The 21,014-nt window shown below is 45.9% G+C and overlaps 1 protein-coding gene across 1 annotated transcript; it reads right to left on the reverse strand.

Moving 5' to 3' along the window:
• Positions 1–5,136: 5,136 nt before the first annotated feature.
• Positions 5,137–20,848, reverse strand: PIN1 (peptidylprolyl cis/trans isomerase, NIMA-interacting 1). The gene is made up of 4 exons (XM_090059249.1): positions 20,719–20,848; positions 18,875–19,075; positions 9,706–9,816; positions 5,137–6,327 (listed from the first exon to the last, which is right to left on the reverse strand). The coding sequence occupies exons 1-4, from the start codon at positions 20,774–20,776 to the stop codon at positions 6,218–6,220; spliced, it is 480 nt and encodes a 159-aa protein (XP_089915375.1). The 5' UTR covers positions 20,777–20,848; the 3' UTR covers positions 5,137–6,217.
• Between the last annotated feature and the right edge of the window lie 166 nt (positions 20,849–21,014).

A 21,014-nucleotide genomic window follows, 5' to 3' on the forward strand; every position in this document is an offset into this window, starting at 1 on the left:
ATGAGTTATGAGGGCATTAAGCAGTTTCAATTCACCACCTCATAAATCTTGCTCAGACACTGGAATGGAGATTCTTCCAGGTGCAGGGAAAGCTTCCCATTTAATTAAAGCTCCCATCCTTCCTGCTCTTTCACTGCTGAAAGCAATGCTATTGACACAAGAACCAGAGGGGAGAAGCAAAACACGGCGCATGGGACAAGGGCAGGAGAGATGCCATCATGGTGCAGGGGAGGGCAGACACAGTGGGAACTGAATCTCAGACCTCCAAAGAGAAATTCCTGAGTTGTCATTGCTGGAGCCAGTGCCCACAGGTGTGGGCTGTAACTGGTCAGATCCTCTGCAGTAGGATGTGTGCCTGTCTCCAACACACATGCCTGCACTCATAACCTAAGGGCCCTGCCTGTAAATCAGGGGTGGTCTAAGCACTCCATCGTAAGCAGTTCACGGGCCACACGTAGGTGCCTTGGGCTTAATGGACTAAATGAAAGAGAAGTCTAGGAAGAGTCTTACAGCATTTGCATTGGGGGGGGGGGGCACAGGCCACTGGGAGACCAGGTTCCCCCCTGTGCCAGGCACTGCCCAAACCCTGACAAGGACCCAGCTCCCTGTCCCAAAGAAGTGACACTATCACATGAATCACACAGCACCAGAGGGGCCTCTCTCAGGGCAGCTGCTGAAAACCTGTCAGCAAAACAGTTCAGCCACTAGCTTGTTCAAGGCATATCATCTTGAGACCCTGCCCACCTGCCCATCCACTGGGAGGGTTCTCAGGACCACGGTGAAATTTCTAATCAAAGCCAGAGAGCCCAACCCAATCTCAGCTTGAGCCTTATTAATGGCCACCTCTCCTGTGCCCTGGGTCAGAGACCCATGCCCAGCATCCCAGAGTCAGCACCCTCTGATCTCCCCCATTGACCTCAAGCCTGCGCCTTTCTCAGTAGAGGGGCCAGCTTCAGATGTCTGTGCCTGGGAGCATGAGAGAGGGCAACTAGCGCCCTGTGGACATGAGACTGACCCAAGCCTCCTACCAAGTCACAAAGGCTAAGCAGGCTCCCCAGCAGTCTAGAACAGCTGTGATGCCAGCCTGAGAGTGGATGCCCAGCACTTCACAGCCCTTCCTCAAGACAGGAGAGAAATGATCCCTTCAGAGAAGTGAAAGCTTCAAACAGGACATGGTCAGAAGCTGTTAGCATCAGTGTCACAGCTAACTCAGAGTCCAAGGGCTTACACTCAGATTAAAAACCCACAGGCCCCTGCAGATCCAGCACCAGCCTGTGATCTCTGGGCTGCCAACCCACAGCTTTCCCAGGGACTGCACTCAGAGAGGAAGGGGCCAGAACGCCAGCCAGGAAGACCTGCCAGGTCAGGTTACTGTATGGCAGATGCTCCTTGCTTACAGGCGTTGCAAAGCAACAAGGATATGTTATAGGCAAGAGACCTGAAACAGGGGTCATACTGTGAGAACTGGAAGAGAAAGAGGCACCAGGGGCCCCTGCTTCAGACACCAGGTGCTTGGGTCCAGCGAGGTTTTGGAACAGCCCATGCAGCACTGCACCAGGGGCCTTGCTTGAGAAAGGGGAGGTGGCCTTGCGAGTAAGACACCAGGCTGGGTCTCAAGAGACCACAGTTCAGCTTCTGAGTCTGCCTCTACTCCTCCAGGAAAGCCCCTGCATTGGTTGGGGTCTCAGCTCCCCACCTATAGAATGGGAATCCCAGTCCCACCAGCCCTGCCTGGCCTGTCCAGGTTGCTGGCACTGGAGGACTCCTAGTTTATGCACCTACATGAACCAGCACAAGCCGCAGTCTCAGCTGGAAGTTCAGCCATTCCAGTATGGTAGCATAGCTTTCAGGCCCTCTTGCTTCTCCCCTCCTATAGGTAAGCACCAAACCATGAAGAATCTTCCAGGAGGACACCAAATTTTGCCTTGGCACAGCTCCTCATCCAGGACTAGGACTGCAGCTGTGTAGCTGTCCAAATGTGGGCTGCTAAGCATGCAATTAGCACACATGCCATAGCAGCTTTTGCAAACATGATACCAATTGCACCCCACCCTCTCCAGGCCAGCTGCAGACTTCACTCCTCTACCAAGAAAGAGGATAGCTCTTTGCTGTAGTTCAAACACCCACACTGGGGGCAGTGCACACTGACAAGCAGCTGTGTAGCAAGCATGGGGTATCCACAGCCACAGGCTGACCACCACCATTCCTCCCCTATCCTCCCATCTGTCTGGACAACCCCGTCCCACCCCCAGTCAAGTGAGGAAGAGAGAGAGAGAGAGAGAGAGAGACATCCTCTGATGTACTCATCCAGTGCCAGGCACAGTGAATTAGGGCACCATCATAATAGAGGATAATCCCCCTGTGTCTCAGGGAGATTGCTACAGTGATTATTGTCTGTCCTTTGTACCGCAGCAGCCCCAGCCCAGACCCCACTGTATTAGGCTCTGTACGCAAATGCACACACGCATGACAGGAGTGTCCGTGTCACAGAGCCAAAACTCTACCCCATCCAGTGTTCTGCTTCAACAACTGGGGGATTTGCAAGCCAAAACAGCCAAAAGGAGCCTGGTGTTTGAGGAGGCAGGTGCCCAGTGCCTTCTGAAAAGCAGCTACTTCCTGCTATCTCAATGCACACTCACTCTGTATGCCCTGAGACCCATGTTCCCTGGAGAGCCCCAAAGCAGCAGCTAAAGGGACATCCTAGCAAGCTGTTCCAATCTGAGGCGGAAGCATATGCAGGCTGGGTCCAGAGTGCTGTGGCAGATTCAGAGGTAGTGCAGGCTGCTAAGCTATAGCGAGGGGCAGAAGCAACACAGAATCTCTTTCCCTGCCAACAGACAGCAGGTCCGTCAGCAGAGGGGCACTTGAGGACAGGCACAAGCTCCCAGTCAGCCCATCTTCCCGTGCTCAATTAGCATCTCCATGCCAGCTGTGCATCCTCCTGCAAATGGCAAGAAATGCTGCCAGCAGGAACACTAGAACCTTGGCTGATGGACCTGGGAGGGCTGACGTGCCTGACCTGCATCAAGGCAGCAGAGAGGTCTTTGTCTAGTGCTTTCCCTTCCTCCAGGTGGGGGCTGCTGTGTTTTCAGGGCATAAGAGCAGAGACCAGCAACGGGACTGCACCGCAAGGCATGCTTCACCAAGAAATCCCTCTCCAGATAAGCCTCACCGCATATTAATAGGCTGAGTCCTGCACACCAGTGTCCCAGGGTCCCAGGGTTTCAGTCACTGCTGCAGATGGGGTAGAGATGGCACACACTAATAGGGCTCCCAGAGGTATAAACAAAAGTTTGCATCACCTCAGCTCTGCCCACAGAAACATCTTGATCAGCTGGGCAGCAGCAATGTCACGCTTTCCTACTACCATGAGGCTCCCAAGAACACGCAACTCAAACACCAGGACGACAGAACAAGGCAGCATACAGTGCCCTAGACTTACCAGCCCAGAGGCAACCTGCTTCTTGGGAATCCCAGGAGGTCAGTTATTTCTGCTACTACCGCAGCAGGGCCTTCTGGCCAGGAAAGGAAAAGAGCTGGTCAGGTGGCATTATTGATGGAAGCACTAAGCACTTATGTGCTTTTGCTGTGAAGGCAGCAATGCAGGACACTTCTCTCCACGTATATCATGGGTCTGGATCAGCCCAATTAGGCATGCTCATGGGAAGAGCAAGAGCAGCTCAGACCAGCAGCCCATTTAGCCCTGTCTCCAGTCCCCAACACAACAAGCAAATCTCACAGTGGACCATTAGGAAAAATTGTGCTCATGAGGGTAAGATTTTCCCAGTTTCCACTCAGCAGCTGTTTCATGCCTGTGCCCACAGGAGCTGCTGACCGTGGGATGGCACTTCATCCAGGTCAGGGACTATGCACAGCATGTTTAACATAGCGGGAACATAGCTAGGTATTGCTTGTTTGCCCAGGTAATGAGAACAGCCAGTCTGTTCCAAATGCTTTCTGGAATCTCACCCCAGGCCGTAACTTCCAGCAAAGTCCCCACAGGTCTCACATTCTTTACCAGTAAAACCTGTCACCTTGTTCCTCCTGTACAAAACAGGGTGAAATAACAGCGACTGCCCTACGTTCTCTCCATCCCACCTCCTACAACTGAGCAGCCCTGATCTATTCAGCCTCTTCCCACCTGTAAATCCTTCCAGGCTTCTCATGAGTCGCATAGTCTATATCCTGACAGCTGTTGCACCTTTTGGAGGGAGGACAGGGAGATGAACCAAATACTGGGACCTGTGTAGCTCAGACTTAAGCCTGTTACAATTGGGGAAACAAAAACCCACAGCTTAGGCTGCTTCAGAAAATATTTAGCTGCCAACGCTTTTGCTATTGCACCACACTTCACTACCGATATGACATCTCCACTTCCCTTTATTTACCTTTGATCCTGCTTATAAGATACTGCACAGTAATTTGAGGTAATTTTCCTTTTCTAAGTTCTCACCTGCTTGTCACCCCATAGCTAGATTTTTTTTTAAAATCAATGTGTTGCTATGGAAACCAACTTTCATCTGAAGCACAAGAGCCTTCTATTTCCCCAACCCGGCTAGCAAGGGAAAAAGCAGAAATGCAAGAAATATTCAGATGCCTCTCGCTTTAGGTGATCACCTTAATTGGAGGGTGCTTTCGGGAGATGTCGTCTTTCCCCATTTCCAAACAAGCCAGGAGTTCTATTTTTTTTTTTTAAAGCACACAGAGGACCCATTCACTGTTATGGCTGGTCTGACATCATGAAGGAAACCTCTGTAGATTAGCAGAACAGAAGCAGGAAAACAGTTACTGAATTAAGCTAAAATGTCAGAGGTGCCACTATTACATGGAGTAGCACCCTACATAAGATACCAGCAGAACTGCTCACTGAGAAAGGCAGTTCCCAGCACAAGCAAGAAATGACAGAATCTGGCCTGAGTTTCTGGGAGCATAATGTTTGCCTGATTCTGTTTTAAGACCCAGAGACTTGGTGAGAACGGATTTTTTGATCCCAGAGGAGTCACATTTCCATTTTATGACCAAATCAGACAGTCTTCTCTATGCATGCTGCATACGGGTTGGTTTTGTTTTTTAAACAGGAAGAAAGAGATCTTTACAGTGAGAGGGGAAATAATCAATGCCAGAGCATCTGAAATGTTTAATTGGAGAGGGCTTTATTTTCTGCTTAAGAGAATTGGAACTATATAGCTTGTTTGCACTGGACCAAAGCTGGGATTTTTTTTCTGTTATTTTACTAAACATAAGCAATGCAATGTAACTGGAAACAATGACTTACAGTGTTTAACCACAAGTGGATAAAAAGAAGCTTGAGGAAAACAGCCTTCTCTCTAGACTGGAATCCCATATTACAGTCCCTCCTACAGAATGGCACTCATATCTCAATGATGGAGTGATCTCATGCTGGGATGATTAACACACAGCATCCTGTGTTTAACTGGCTAGAGACCTTCCTACACTGTAACTACTGCCCAATAACCTCTTCTGTTTATCCTTACAACCAAAAGGCATCTTCAAGTTTTAAGTCAATGAAATGGCAGAGGTGGAGGGAGCTCCAAGTACCATCGTGCGGCAGGACATATGGACAGCTGCATGAAGGGTAGCTACAGGCAGGCACAAGAGACTGGCTGAACTGGACCAGTCTAGCTCTTTGCTTGGTGTCTTAAGGTCAATTTTTAAATAACTTTAACAGATCAGTTCTGTGAACAAATGAGCTGGCTGCAGACCAAATGCCATTTATTCTGGATTTTTTTTTAAACAAATATGCAGGGAAGCTGGGTGGGGATTTCATTCCATCCTAACGCCAGAGCTCACAAGTCAATTTTGCCACCATCAGTGCAGTACTGTAATAAATACTCTGTATCTTTAATAAGGTGGATATGAGAAGCATTGAAGTGTGACCTTTAGCATTGACACATCTCCTAAACTGAGGAATTGTCAATAAAAAACTCAAGCAGCTGTGGCATGCCAGAAAAATTTAACATTCTCTCTGCTCATGAAAGATGCTACTGTCTTATTTTGATTGCATTATCATCCTTGGCTAACCATGCATCTCTACAGGTGGAAAACATTGTGTCAGGTGCCACAGAAAGTATTGAGATATGAAATGAGCTTTTTTTTTTAAACTGTATATGAAGTTCGTTCGGGAGAGTGCAGGGTTGGCGTAGATTTTTCCTTTCTTCCCCTCGCCCTTTCCTTTCTACATTGTCACCAAGGCACTTCATTCTGTGCGGAGGATGATGTGGATCCCTGAATCTGTGAAAACTGGTCCGCTCATCTCGCCAGGCCTCAGCGCAAATGAGGCATCTTCAAAAGGTTTCTGCATCTGACCTGCAGAGAGCAGCAATGAGAAAGTTCAATTAAGCCAGGAAAGAGTCAGAGACCTCTCTGAACAAACCAGCCTCAAACAAACATGGCCTCCAGGCAAGCAGCAAAGTCACCAATTAATAACTGGCAGGGGGCATTCATTTCCATCTGTTCCCTGAAGGCACTCCACACCATCTCTTACACTCATGACTCAGATACAGGGCTTTTGTTCAAACCCCGTAAACATTGCTGCTAGAAGGAAAAAGTGTTTCAAAAAGCAGGGAGACTCAAAGGCAGAGGAAATCGGTTCAGCAAATTCACTGGCACAAGTGATGTCAGTCTTTCCGTCTTGGATGCCCTTAAGGCACACCAAGGGGAGAGATGTGGTGTGCATTACTAGTTGCACTAAATAATTTACACGGCACGCGTGGGTAATGTCATGACCTAGATAAAGAGCACACTTACTGCTTAGGTCTCCAAGTCACTGACTTCCTGGCAGTTTAGCAACTGAGGCTTTAGGAAGCCAGATGTGATGCTACGGTGGCCCCTGTGCAAGGAATACCAAGCAGGAAAACTAAAGCAATTCTGCAGCACGCCAGAAAGAACAGGCAGCGATAAGTGTTCAGTCAGAATGCGAGCCAAGAAGGAAGCAACCTGTCTGCTAGAAAGGGTTCAAAAGGAACAGGATCTTGGTTCAATTTACTTCAACCAGAAGTCAGAGCAGAGAAACTGCTGCAACAATGAGGTGTGGCTGCTCCCAGCATGTCTGTCTCGTGGGACATGCACCAAATGCTTCAGCAGAAGGATGAACTGCTGGTCAGCAGGGACCAAGAGGCAATGAAGCCTCATGGCACGTACAGAGCCATTGCTCCCTGTGCTTCACACTGCTGGCATCTGCCTTGAGACACCTGAAAAGATACAGATCAGCCTCTTGCCAAAAACACAACATAAATCTCCTGTAAGTTTATGACCCTTGTCTCAGTTTCAAGACAGTGCTGCAGCTCTGGACTCTACCGCACATTAGAAGACAGCTACAGAAAGCTCACAGACAGCGTGACGGATGGATTGTCGACAGACTCCTTTTTTTCCCAAGCAGACATTTCAGTGATATACTAATCTCTTCAGGAACTAAAGCTTTCCAGCCGCTGCACAAGGCATACATCCTAGATGCAGCACATGTAGCAGAGGAGCTGCTCTGGAATTTATATTTTACTTTAGGCACTAAATCCATCCATACCCATTTCTCTAGCAAGGCAGCAAGATACCATGAAGGCTCAATTCCTCCCTTTCTGGATTAGTCCTAATAGCTTCAGCTAGATATTTTCCCCTTCACAAAAAGCTCAGTTTATTGCTGAAGGGACTTGATATATAGGACTTTCCAGAGTTCTGCTTCGCACCTTAATTTTGTAGTTCGATTAATTGGTAGGAAAGGCAGAATGCTCGCCTGTCCCACTTATTTTCATTATAAGACCAGCTGCACTTGCTGCTCTGACTGAGAACTGCACAGTAAAAACCCTTCCCCTTCAGACTGTATTTTATTTCTGGTAGTAGCCTAGTATTTTTATTTCAGACAAGAAAATAGCTTCTCTGCTGCACCAGAATAATCTTCCGAAAAGCAAAAGTGTCAATTACTTGCAGTTTTTCAAAAAGATAAATTGGAATGTTTTATCAGTTTCACCTCTAAAGTAACCAGTACTCATAGATCTAATAAATTATGTTTGCGGCCCAATGAGAGCAGAGGCAAAGATAGAGACTGAGCATGACATCTCGAAAGCAGAGCAGCCACTCGTAGTTCTAGTGTCATCTAGTGGAGACAGGTTCTTGCAACATTTCTTTGCTTTTTGCTTAAATCAGGAGAAATCTCTTTCCATAAGTCACAAAGGACCACAATGAACTGACAGTTTCCAAATGAACTCAAAATAGCAGTCACAGCAACCCAAGATTAATGGGTGTTTCATTGTATAAGAATCCATAAAATGCCATTGTGCAAGGGACTCTCTAAAAGGAAGTCTTTTCTTCCTCAAATATCATTTGACTGGGGTACAAATTAAATCCCTAAGTATAACAGCAATTAAGAACAATAGTTCAGTGGGAGGGGGGAACCCCAAAAATCAAGAATTAGGTTTCTGAAGACAGCTTCAGTCACTACAATCTGGGGGCTGCCTGAAGTAGCAGAAGTCAGACTTGGTTACTCAGAAGGTGCCTTCCAACCCTGACTCTGAGGCAGTCACTCACATCTATTTTAACCCCTTTAATGAGGCATTTTCTCCTATGCTACCCTGGACCCTTTTGCATTTGTATTACCAATTATGTAGTGTCCTGTGCACTGTCTGACACTCTAACATCCTTGTATAACTCTAGAGGACAGTCCCACAGCAAGATTTGCACTTTTGCTACCAGGCAGGAATCTAAAATGCTCCTCATCCCACTAGCCCTGAAAATAAGCTTGAAGTGAGGTCCCCACCACTCTAAATGCAGCGGATCCCTTCTCACCATTTCAGTCTGACGACAGCTCTCCCTAGACTCTGCTCTTTTGGGTCTGTTTCCAGCTCCTATGACTTAAGGGCACAGGTTTTCAAGAGACAAAAAACACCATATTTGACTACAGATTTCTAGACTTACTCCAGTTAAAATGTGCAAGGCAGGCACCAGTCAATTACATACTTTTTTTGATTCATTCTTTTCAGGTACTGTAGCTATATTTGCATAATCTCATTACTTTGTTCTACTCACTAGACAATGAAGCTGTGTGCCACACCAAACAGTCAAATGATTTGAGAATCGCTGTCCCACAGTTGCTCAGTCTCCTTTCTAAATTTCAGACAACACTTGTTTCATGTGCCCTAACAAGTCCCCTGTTAATAAGCACACATTGAGAGAAGTTTCTTGCAATCATTCCCTTGCAATGCAGATCAGCAATTCTGTAATGAATTCCCTCACCAGCAACATTATTGTGGGTTGGCTATGAACTGTACCCACTTTCACAATTTGTTAATAGCTTCCTCATTTGAGATTAGAGCACTTTATTTATCTGGTTTGCTATTAGCAAAATTTACCCATTTCCTCTTTTTTCATGGTCTGCTACACTAAGCAACTGGGTTTCTATTCACTGTGGCTAGAAAAAAAATCTTTTTTCTAAAAGAAAAAGCCAATTTCATAAAGGACGTCTGTGTACCATCCTCTCTGCCTAGAATAATATTATGGCGGCATTCTTAATTGGTTTAACTTCTAAGCAGCAAACTACATTTTCTGCACAGCAGGCTACCTAACGCACAAATCCATTTTCACATTCATTCCTCAGCAGAGGGACATATTATTAATCCCCACCCCCTGCTAGCAAAGTCAGCATCGGCCCTGTAATCTCAGTCTTGTATATGTAAGGCCATACCAAGCCAGACCTACCTCTCCCAAAAGCACCCAGGTCACCTCCTGCTTTCGCTGAGCTGCAGTCACTGAATTGGGAAGCCAGAGATTCAAAGTCCTCTTCTCCCGATTTAATCTTCTGGATGTAGCCTGTTGACAGAGACAGCATTTAGCCATTAGAGCAAAGAACAGGGCCAAGGGAGGGGAACGTTTATAAAGAGAAGGGAGGACAAATTTAAAAAGGAATATTCATTACTGAGGCATGTTTCAAAGGTGCTGCTTTTGCTCTGCATGGCATCTCAGAGACCCCTTTGTCCCAGCACCCTTCAACAAGAGGCAGAAAACACCACTGCAAAAGTGCCACAGATCCAAGGAATTAGCACAGCAGCTCAAGGTTTTCCTCTTCCATTGCTTTTACTGCCAAACAGCGGCCTGCTGCTGCACAGAGCCACAGCCAAGCTGTGCATGCCAGTATGACTCTGCCACCTAGCGTGTTTGCATTACAATGTAGCTGATCACGTAATTACCATTTCACAGATGCTCATGGAGTGCCTTTTACTGGCTGCACTGTGCACTCCAGACAAGCCCCTGACAGTCATTTATCAGACATGCCACAAACAGGGTTTCAGTAGAGTTACTTCCCCAATTTCACTCACTGCGCCCCAGTTCTACAACCGGCAGCTACTGGACCCATCTCCCAGCAACTCTCACCTCAGATGCCTTTTCACTACTCAGCCAAGCATGCACAGCAGTCTACATTGCAAAGTGCAGCGCACGCGAGAAGTGAAGCTTTCAAAGCACTTGATTTAAATCAAGTCAAAATTAACTTCCATCACAACACTCAAAAGCACTTCTCATCAAGTGTTTTTTTTCCCCAAGCACATTCCAATCTTCTTCATGTCCGGCCATTTCACTGCAAGCTGTTCACTGCAAGGAGGGCTGTTCTTTTAAGCATACAAACTCATTGCTCTCCTCCAAAAGCCAAGAATGTTTGTTCAAAAAGAGATTCACCCTTGGAAGAAAAGAGGCCAAGCATAAAATTTTCAGCTAAATAAGCAAAAAATTGAGAAAGATGTGGGGCCTTTAAAATATCTACACACACTTTATTTTACTATGTAGCTTAGTACTGCCAGCACCTACATCAATTTGCCTTTCTATCCATGAAACAAGAAAAACTAGAACTCTCTTCATCTTTCAGATCACTCCTTCAGACTGGCCTCTTAACAGTGTTTGACCGACTTCAGAGGGTGCAGGCTGTCAACATGGGGCATCAACAGCATTTAGTCAAAGACAAGCAGAGCACCCAGTTTCAGACACATCTCTGAATATTGCCACAACAGCCTGTATTTAATGGCTCCAAAATCATTAATCTGAGCAAAGGGTGTGAGTATGAAAAGCTTAGAGCAGTAGTTCTCAATCCTTTTAAACAAAGGGCACGCCTCATTAAACTCAAGCACCCCCTCCCTCAGAAAATGCCAGCTCTTTGCTTTCACTATTTTCTGACTTCAGGAAAAGAATAGAATAGTTCTTCTTGTTAGAGAGAATAGTTAGAGGGAGGTTCAGGTTGAACATCAGGAGGCATTATTTTAGTTGGGGCTGCCAGGCTCTGGAATGGGCTCCCAAGAGAGGTGGTACTCTCTCCTACCTTGGGGTCTTCAAGAGGAGCAGGGATGTATATTTGGCTGGGGTGATATGACCCCGGCACCCATTCCTGCCTGGGGCACGGGGTCAGATCTGATGATCTGTTTAGGTCCATTCTGACCCTAAGCACTAGGACTATGATTTCTGCAAAGAGCTCAGGAAGGCCACACCAGGGCAGGGATGTTTTTGACATCATGAATTCCTGTTTGTAATCTCCAGGTTTACTCTGTGAATTACATGCACATGTTTGTATATCTAGCAGTGCTAATAGTGTACAGCATCCTTTAAGGGGATCTCCCAGTACCCTAGTTGGAAAAAAAAAAGGAAGACTGCTTTAGACCATGTGTAGTTCTGCTGTGCACTCAGTCACTGGAAATCAGAGGCACTGGAAGCAATAACATCTCACTAGGCTCAGCCTAGCGCTTTCCTCCAATGACTCCTCAAAATGGACTGCCAATATTTCCACCAGGAAAACTATTGCACACATTACCTGGACAGTCCAGTACTACCCTTTAAGTGCTGCGTTTATTTCCCTTGTGAGTCACACACTCCCAGGGCTGGGTCTCCCGGGTGTCACTCCCCACTTCCATACAATGAAGACAGCAGCACTGCCCGACTTCTGGGACAAGCAATGCTCACAAAAGCAACAGCAAGCAAGCAAGCTAAGGTTCGGATCAAAGAAGCCTGACTTTCCCCAGTTTTTCCCCAGCACAGTCCCCTCTTTCATCTCTGAAGAGAATCATTGAAGGCAGCAGCTGCTATGTAAAGGGAAGTGTAGCACTTCAGATGGGCGCTAACACCTGGTGAAGTCTTCAGAACTATATGGCAAGCTGCACATAGAAGTTAGATGGCTGCTGGTTTTCTTAAAGCTCTCCAAGTACAGGATGCTGTTTAGCCTTCCAGCATCAGAAGCTGAATTTCTCAGTGAAGGTAACTTATCTGAGCAATGTAGACTGAGCATTTGGACTCCTCTCACAAGGTGGGCACCTGGACACTAAATTTCAGGATGGTTATGTTCACTGTCCAAATACAGCAAGTGGAAAAGCCCTATCTGAGCATGTATGTGCACAGTCACCATGACGTACTTTGAATGCATTTGGGGATGTTCAGAGTGGAAGAGGGCACCCTTAGAAGTGATGAAGTTGGAGGAGAGAACAAGAGTTTCCAAGCCGGTTTCAGTGCCACTTACTCCTAAGCATGGCTCTAGAAGTGCTCCTCCATCAGTAAGTATTTTCACAGTTTAACTGCACTGACACAGAAAACAAATGCCACTGTGATTTCTTTGATATGGAACTGTACACAGAAGCATGCATGGCATTTTCCAGAGCCTATCAGGGGATGGGCCGCTTAAAGACCAACTCAACAGGTCACATGCACAACCATCCAGCAAACCCACTATACAAGATCAAAATTGGAGGGATGATGGAAGAAATTGGTGGTAAAGGAAGAGAGTAAGGTCATACAGCCAGTGACAAGTGGGAGAACACAGAACAATTCGAGGTGAAACAGGGGAGCTTCAAACTAGCTGTGATAACAGTAAGTGTATGCAGCAGAGATGTGCAGAGCCTTGACAGCTGTTTCTTAAGCAGGACAAAGATGCAAATACAAGTACCACTCGGAAAGGAAAGTTTGTGGAAGGAGTTCTGGCCTCCATAGCCAAAGTGGCAATTTCTGCTTTGCCACAGGTGTGCAGCAGGTTACTGCACTCTACATTTAACTCTCTCAGGCTTAAAGCACTTGGTCAGAATTTTAAGATGTTGATAGATTTAACGTCCTCATTTTACACGGAAGACCACACAGACCTGTCTTCAGTGAGTTCTCAAAACCCCAGAAGTGCATGCAAACATGGGGCAGTTGTGATCCTTGACTGAGGCATCACAGTAAGCAAGCAGGATGGTCAAGATTACCAGTCATTCACACACAGTTACACCAACAATTCCCAAGCCACTGTATACACACACACGCGCGCACTCTCTTTCTCAGATTTTGTTCAATGCCAGTAAGAATCTTAGTCTGTTTGACTAAGCTCACCTATTTTTATGAGCTGAAAAAAGGAAGATCGATTTTCATATGATCTTCATTACAGCAAATTACATCATACAGCAAATTACAGTTGCTGTAATTTTAGGGCAGATTTCTTCCAAGTAGCTCCCAGTATGACACTGTCTTCCTCAGGGTGAAATCGAGCACAATACACCAATTTTTATTTTTAGAAGTCTCTGGATTTATTTTTGCTACAGCACATCTTTCTTCCTCAACATTCAATCAATTGGAACCTTTCAATGGCAGCAACTGCCAGTGCCCTAATGTGTGCAGTTATGCAAGGGATTTAGTGAAAAAGTCTCTCTCTCTTACTGGGCTAACTAGTCATAGAACTGAGGACAGTAGGAAAAGTGCTAAGACCAAATAGGAATGCAGAGAAGAAAAAGGGGACTGGATCTGGCTAAGGGTGGGGGGGGGGGGGTGAGGAGAGGGGAAAACAGAACAGGGGACGTACAGGTCCTTTGACTATAATTACAAGCAACTGAAGTTTACCTCCATTCTTCAAAAGGGATCAGATTATTTGCTTCAGTTCAAAAGCACTAGCTGTACTGGAAGCAGCATCGTTCAGTTAAGGGGTTTATGCATATCTTAGTCATGCTGACTGAACTAAGTACATTACTTAGAGATGGGGGAAAGAAATAAACAGAGCCCACAGAAAGCCATCTATGCATCATAGCTATGTATTCATATTTTGGTTTTGGAGCAGATGAACTCTAGAAGTCCTTTCTAGACCTACTTCTCTCTCTCAGAGTCAATTTGAAGATTCGTGCAAGATCAAAAGCAAGAGGTCCATCAAAAAGCAGCTTACTTCATAGCTTGTATCTGGGCAGAAAACTTCTCTTCACATTTGCCTCCTCTCCACCCCGCCCATTTTAAGGAGAAACGGATATTGTTATCCGATTAAACTAAGCTGTCTGGAGTGCACACAGTGTATTTGCCCAATAGGTTTGCTGTAAAAAGGGAGTTTATCTAAAACACTTATTTGCATCACCCTAAATGCATGTTTAGTTGCAAGCACAATCCCAGCCACATCAGTGAGTGTGTCACTCCTGGTCACACCAAGAAATACCAGGAAATCCTTAAGTCAGGAACTCATTTAGAAAATCCCTGAAGTAAGAGGAGCCCCAAGCTGAAATGGCAATTTTTAGGGATTGCTTGAGCTAGCAATTCCCTGCAAATACAGGGAACTGGACTCTACAGCCCAGGAAGCCAAATCCAGCCCTATACTCCTATGAGTTGTGTGACTGTACCATGACCTTCATGTTAACAGCTTTCAGGCTGTGAGGCTGTTAAAAATGAATTTCACAAGCCAGCGAACTGAAACCAATCAACCTGGCACAGGGAAATGGAGCTTGGTAATTACAGCTTTGCTAATTTGACTAGCTCAGGCACAAAACCTACTTGCCAACTGGATGGATGCTTCTTGGACACAAGACTGGGGTCAGCTCCTTATTCTGGAAGAGACACCTTGTGCAGCCTTGGGTAATATACTTACTCCCTGTGTCTCAGCTCTCAAGGGCATAGAAGAGGATTATAACTATGAAAGGATTATTTAGAACAAATTCTTCAGGACAGATACCAGACTGCAGTAAAGCACTTCATACAATGCCATGTGAGAAATGAGTTACACTGGAGACAAAGGCGACTACCACAAATTTGCAAGGTGAGAAAGAAATGATGGACTGAAGAACAAGGATCAGGCTGGAATGGTAGTTCCTAATGGAGTTTCTTGGTTGCGGGAATGACCTTGAATAATGTTTTCATTAATGACCTTTAAGTAGAAAGGAAGAGCATACTAATGGAAACTACTGATGACACTGTCAATACAGAAGCTCAGAATCACATCCAGACCTGGCTAGTTTTGAGGACCAGGATAAGAAAAATGAAGTGAAACTTAGCAACATAAAATGCATGAATTCCTGCTATCAACCAGAAGCTTATCAGATGGGAAAAGAGGAAGGCAGCCCTGAGTATTCCCACTTATCACAGGATGGACTGAGCCATCAAAACAATGTAGCTGTGAAATAGGCAAACACAGTCCTAGGCTGCAAGTGATTTTCATTACAGACCAGGCATATTAGTACAAGGCAGGGGTGAGCCCTCATCTAGAACACTGTGCGCACTTCTGATCAGCAACACTCAAAAGAGGAATTGAGACTGAAAAATGTGTGGGGGAGGGCTATGGAAATGATCTTGGAAGAGGAGAGAAAAACCTTGGCTTGTTCAGCCTAGCCAAACAAAGAGAGAGGGAGTGCAACTGCTCTATGTAAATACATCAGGGGGCTCTCACCCGGGAGGGAGAAGAGTTATTTCAACAATATTGGTACAAAAACAAATGGGTATAAACTAGCCATGAAGAAGTTTAGGCTTGAAGCAGCTGTCTAGTCATCCGAGGAGTGAGGTTCTGGAATGCACCCCACCTCAACAAGAACAGAAGGAAGCACAAAAAAGAGAGATTGTTTTTAGCATACAGATTGAGCAGCTTATGAATGGAGTTGATGCTATGGTTGCTTGTGATAGCAAGGGACTCAAGTCAGTGATCCAGGAGGCCCTCCCTTCCTGCTGTCACCATGCATCTACACAGTGCCTTATAGAATGGGACCCTTAGCAATGATATGGAACAAATCAAATAAAGCAAAAACCTAAATTTTCTTCACCCACTGTAACATAACAGACTAGAATGCATTAAAACCACCACCTTTCCCTCGTCATCTCCAGTCTGCTTCCCTTATAACTGGAGAGCCGCAAGCAAAATATTTGATGCTAGCTCAGTTTCACCTTTCTAAAACGTTAACCTTCCCTGCATTCTCCAAGGACAGGAGACTATAACAAAACACTCCCCTTAAATTCCAATCTCAGATTCTTATTGCATAAAACATTAATACCAGAGTTAAAGATTCTGAAGGAAATATCCTAAACATAACTGCTCTCTAAACAAAACATGAGAATGTGTGGTGCTGCGTCTGTCAAACAAATGCCTCCCTTGAGATCTACTTAAACAATTCTGTGCTATAATTACATTCATCAGGTACAGTGCATCTGCTCAGAGAAGTTCAATGATGCCTAACTGTTTGTCAAAAACTCCAGTGAAGCTAAGCTGTGCATCCAGGCAATGGATGTTAAGCTTTTATTTTTTTTTTTAAGAAACTTTATAATTTTGTTATGCTCAGGCTTGGATCTTTTCCAATCAACAGTATCAGTATACCATCTCACCTTTTTGGAGCAAGTAAAACACAGAAAGCCTACATAAAATATGCATTAGTGTGGATGTTCCCTGTGACCTTTCTGGGGAATAGTGTTTATCAAGGACAGATGGGGGGGTTGGCAGAAAGATTTTTTTTTTGATCGTGGCATTTCATTCTGCCAAGACAAAAATACAATGATAATAAAAGTGATGAATGAATGAATCCCTAATGGACTTTATCAAGAACACAGCAGGACGTTTACATGAAATAAGTTTTAATCACATCTCTAGCATCCTCAGGTGCCACAAAGGAAAAAAAGATTGCTAAACATAAAAATTATCTGACTTTAGTCTCCAGGGCTGTCAATCTGGCGCTTACTAAAAAAAAAAATTTTAAATCACTTTAAAAATAAAAATTACATCTGCATCTTAGACAGAACAAGATTAAAATGTCTTTTTTTATAACCTTATCAGATGACGAAGACCTGCTGTGTCTAAGATAAAGAAGGGCACCCAAGCAAAGTTATAAAGATGACATTAATTTGTTCAGGATGTTATTCTGGCGTCTAGGGGAAGATAAGCAAAGCACAGGCCTTCTACTAACAGAAAGCCTAGGCAAGTAGGTAAACACCACTTCATAGATAACACCATCCAAGAGAACTTTTCCCTCTAAAATTTAATAATCTTCTCTCACTCAGGTTCAAATTTAGGAACATCTGCTTTGTATTGTGCCAAAGGCACTGCTGTTCTACATTGTTGATCAGAAAAAGTAGGGATTCTGTGGTACAAATGTGCCAGCTGTCAGTTACCGGGGACTGAGATTTCCCTCTCCCCAGGCAGAGGAGTCAGCACAAACCTTGGGCTCCCCATCCCCAAGCCATGGAAGGGGCAAGACTGGTCTAACACACTGCTTTAGTTGCCCTTAAGCCCTAGTTGGAAGACCATTCTTCTGCTGATCCTTTTCACTTGGGTACATTTCACCTTAAGAGACTGAATCGATGAGGAGGTCCTCATTTATGAAATGACTAGTTGCAGCTCAGTTGTAGCATTCCAAGCTATTCAGATTTTAAAGAATTCTCAACTGTCTGCATAACTCCAATGAGCATTTGGGTTCAACACTCAGATTCCAGAGTCCAAACCAGCTATTGCACTGCCCCTGGTTACACCTATTTAGCTTGACTGACTTAACATGCATTTCCCTGACAAGATGCCAGCATTCATGGCAATTAATTCAGCATCTCTTTCAAAGGCTATTGGGCACCATCTGCTGGTGAGTACCCAGGCAAACTGCTGCTCAAAGGCTTGTTGTTCAGTGGGGTGATTTCCTCATCAAAGGCTTTCAAATTTTGAGTGACATTTTTTGTTTCCATTAGACACTGGATCCAGGTAGCTGCCAGACATTTTTCCTCACCCTTATTTCTGAACCTTTAGAAGCAACAAGCAACTTTAACGTAATACTATATGATAATAAGTGCTCTACAACTTCAAAGCACTTTACAGAATATTAACTCATTTTCATAACAAGTCAAGACTGACTGCTACAGATCGGAACACAGGCCATGGTGCAAAGTCAGGAGACTGACAAATTTCACCACAGATCCTCTGACCCTTGCACCAAATTCAAGAAAGAGAGCCAACAATAAAACAGAATTAGAACTCTGCCCACAAGGCCCAAATTAACTGATTAGGAAACAGGACAGTTAGAAACTATTGCTGGCACTGAAAAAGAAGACGTATCTTGTGATGGGTCCCATATACAGCAGGAAAGGCATGCAATTCCCTCACTCCCAAACCAGGCAAAAGACCACGGCAGGTTGAAGAAATTTGGCAGGTTGAAGAAATTTACTTGAATAGCTGCGCACAAGATGTTTATACCTGGGGTCCAGTCCCAGGCAGAGATTCATGAAAATTTACAGTAACTGCCACCAGGACAAACAGGCAAATAAATATTAAACAAAAAAAGGAAGATGTTTAAGGAGAACTTGTTTTAGCATCAAAAAATTGCTTTATTTTTTAATATAAAAATATACATTTACAAAGAAAATACAAACAAGCCTCTGACACAACATTACAAGAACACAAAGGGGGAAACTGGCATGAGGATGGAAGGGGGAGGGCAGGTCCTATTCCTAGGTCATTTAGTCATGATCGGCAAATCATGCAGCAAAAGTATTTCTCCAAGTGGCTGTGCTATACAAAAGTCCATGTTCAAACCACTTGCCTCAAAAAACTTTGCCTTAGAGAGTTCAGGCCAATAAGCCACTTATCTCTGTGCTCATTTCTGGCCTTAACATTACTTTCCCTTACAATAACATCAATCTGCCTCCTGCTTTTACTTGCCATTTATAAGCTCCAGTGCCTCATCTTTGGTCCGTGTGATCTTTTCCTGCCTCCAAGATGAGGGCCTTCTGGACTGGTTGTGTTTCACCAAAAGATGTGAGCAGCGCACTTTGGCCGGCTCCCCCTGGCCATTTTTCCCACCTCCGCTGGGGCGCTCCCATTGGCTGGCATTTGTAATGTGGTTGAAGTAATACACGCGGCCTAGAAACAAAAGGGAAAAGAAAACCAGGTCTTCAGAAGATCTACAGCAATTGCCTCTTGTTTATCCCAGCAAATAAATTCTGGATTTCTGCAGATGGGTGAAAATGTGGATGTCAGCTCACTGCAGAATCAATGCAGGGAATACTTAACATCCCCATAATAACAGGCTGTCTCAGCATAACAGATTTCAGTCTATTAGAACTCTCTACCAAGGGTTTCTAGCGAGAAACAAAGATGCCCTGGGCAAAGCAGCTGTTCCACTCAAAAACCAGACTCTTCACACCATCTCCCTTTCCAAAGTTGGGCAAGTCATTTTTACTTCAGTGAAAGTGGGATCAGGGTCTATGTCAAAACTCTTGAAACCTTCCCAAAATAACACTTTGCAGCTTAAGTGCTGGCTGGCTCATTTGTAAAGCACTGATTATTCTTATGGAAGCAGCGAGTGCCTGCAGCTTTCCTGAGTCACATGACACCAACACATCTTCAGAAGCAGCACAGCGACATAGTGGAACTCTGCCCATTTTACCCCTGCAGCGAAGGTGAACGGTGCCGAGTTTCTGACATGGGGGGGGATTGTGTTTCACTCCAATCTAGCTTGCAACCGAGAGCATAAAGTACGGCAAAAATCCCCATCTATTTAGACTGGGTTTTTGGTTGTAGCTGTGTTGATCTAAGGTCATAGACAGGCAAGGTTCTTTGAGTAAATGTGGTATCTTTCATAATAAAAGATATCATATGTACTCGAAGAACCTTGCCCGCTTATCTATTTAGACACATTTAGGGGGTAACAGTATCCTAGTAAATAGATCCTTCAGTTAACAGCAGCAGTTTTCAAAGCGGCAATCACCTCTAACTATACCAGGTGTTATACTAACAAGGAATCCCTGAACTGACTTTTGCAGGCTAGAACTGAAGACACTTCTCCAAAACAAGTCAGGCCTTTCTTTATCAGGAAAGGGCAGGCTTTCCCAGGAGCAGCCAAGAGTTTGGGGACACTGCTCTCAGGTCAAGACAGCTAAAGCAGTGTCCCAGCACTGCTGGAACACCAGCTGTAAAGGGTCCCCAACCCAAAGGACGAGGGCCACTCATTCATATGCTGGCAAGAGCTCATAACCCTGACTAAACAAATTGTGGGCACTTCTGGCATCCCACGGACCTCTGGGGCACTGCAATCACTGGACAAAAACCCCAACAACAGCCATGTCCCTGTACACCCGGGGGAAGCAAAAGGCAATTCTAGTCTCACGGCAACAGCGACAAACCTCTGCTTGGCAAGGGAGGGGCCTGGACCCCGCCGGGCTCCGGGATCAGCGCTCTCTTTCCAGAGCCGCCCCCATGCTCGGGGCCCCACGACGTGCCCCGGCCATGACAAATGCCCCTGCCCAGAACCCCTCCCACCGCCCGGCAGCTCCCGGCCACTCCCCTCCCAAAGGCGAGGGAAGAAGCGAGGCACCGCGGGTCTGGGCCCTGTCGGGGCCACGAAGGGCAGCCTCATCAGGCGCGGCGCGGCCCGGCCCCGCAACCTGACCCCGGCCCGCCCCCCCGAGTCCCACAAGGGCCCAGGCCGCCTCGGCCTCGCGGCCCCCCGCCGCAGCGCCCGGGCACAGCCCTGCGCGGCCGAGCGCCCGACTGCGCCGCGGTACCTGAGCTGCGGCTCATGCGCTTCTCCCAGCCCGCAGGCAGCTTCTCCTCCTCCGCCATCTTCCCAGCGCGCGGCACCTCCCCCCAGCCTCTTCCCCGCTGCTGCACGCGCCACCACCCATTGGCTAGAGGAAGGCCCCGGCGCAGGATGCTGCGAACGGCCATTGGCTCAGAGGGGATCGTGGTCCCGCCTCCAGGCCACTTATTGGTGAAGAACACACTCCCCTCCCTCCCGGCCCTGATTGACTCAGAGCGTGAGGCCGCAATGATCCCGGAAGCGATTCAGGGTCGGGTAGCG

Source organism: Crocodylus siamensis, chromosome 8, assembly GCF_052110815.1.
Source record: "Crocodylus siamensis isolate JL-2025a chromosome 8, ASM5211081v1, whole genome shotgun sequence".
Taxonomy (NCBI): Eukaryota; Metazoa; Chordata; order Crocodylia; family Crocodylidae; genus Crocodylus; species Crocodylus siamensis.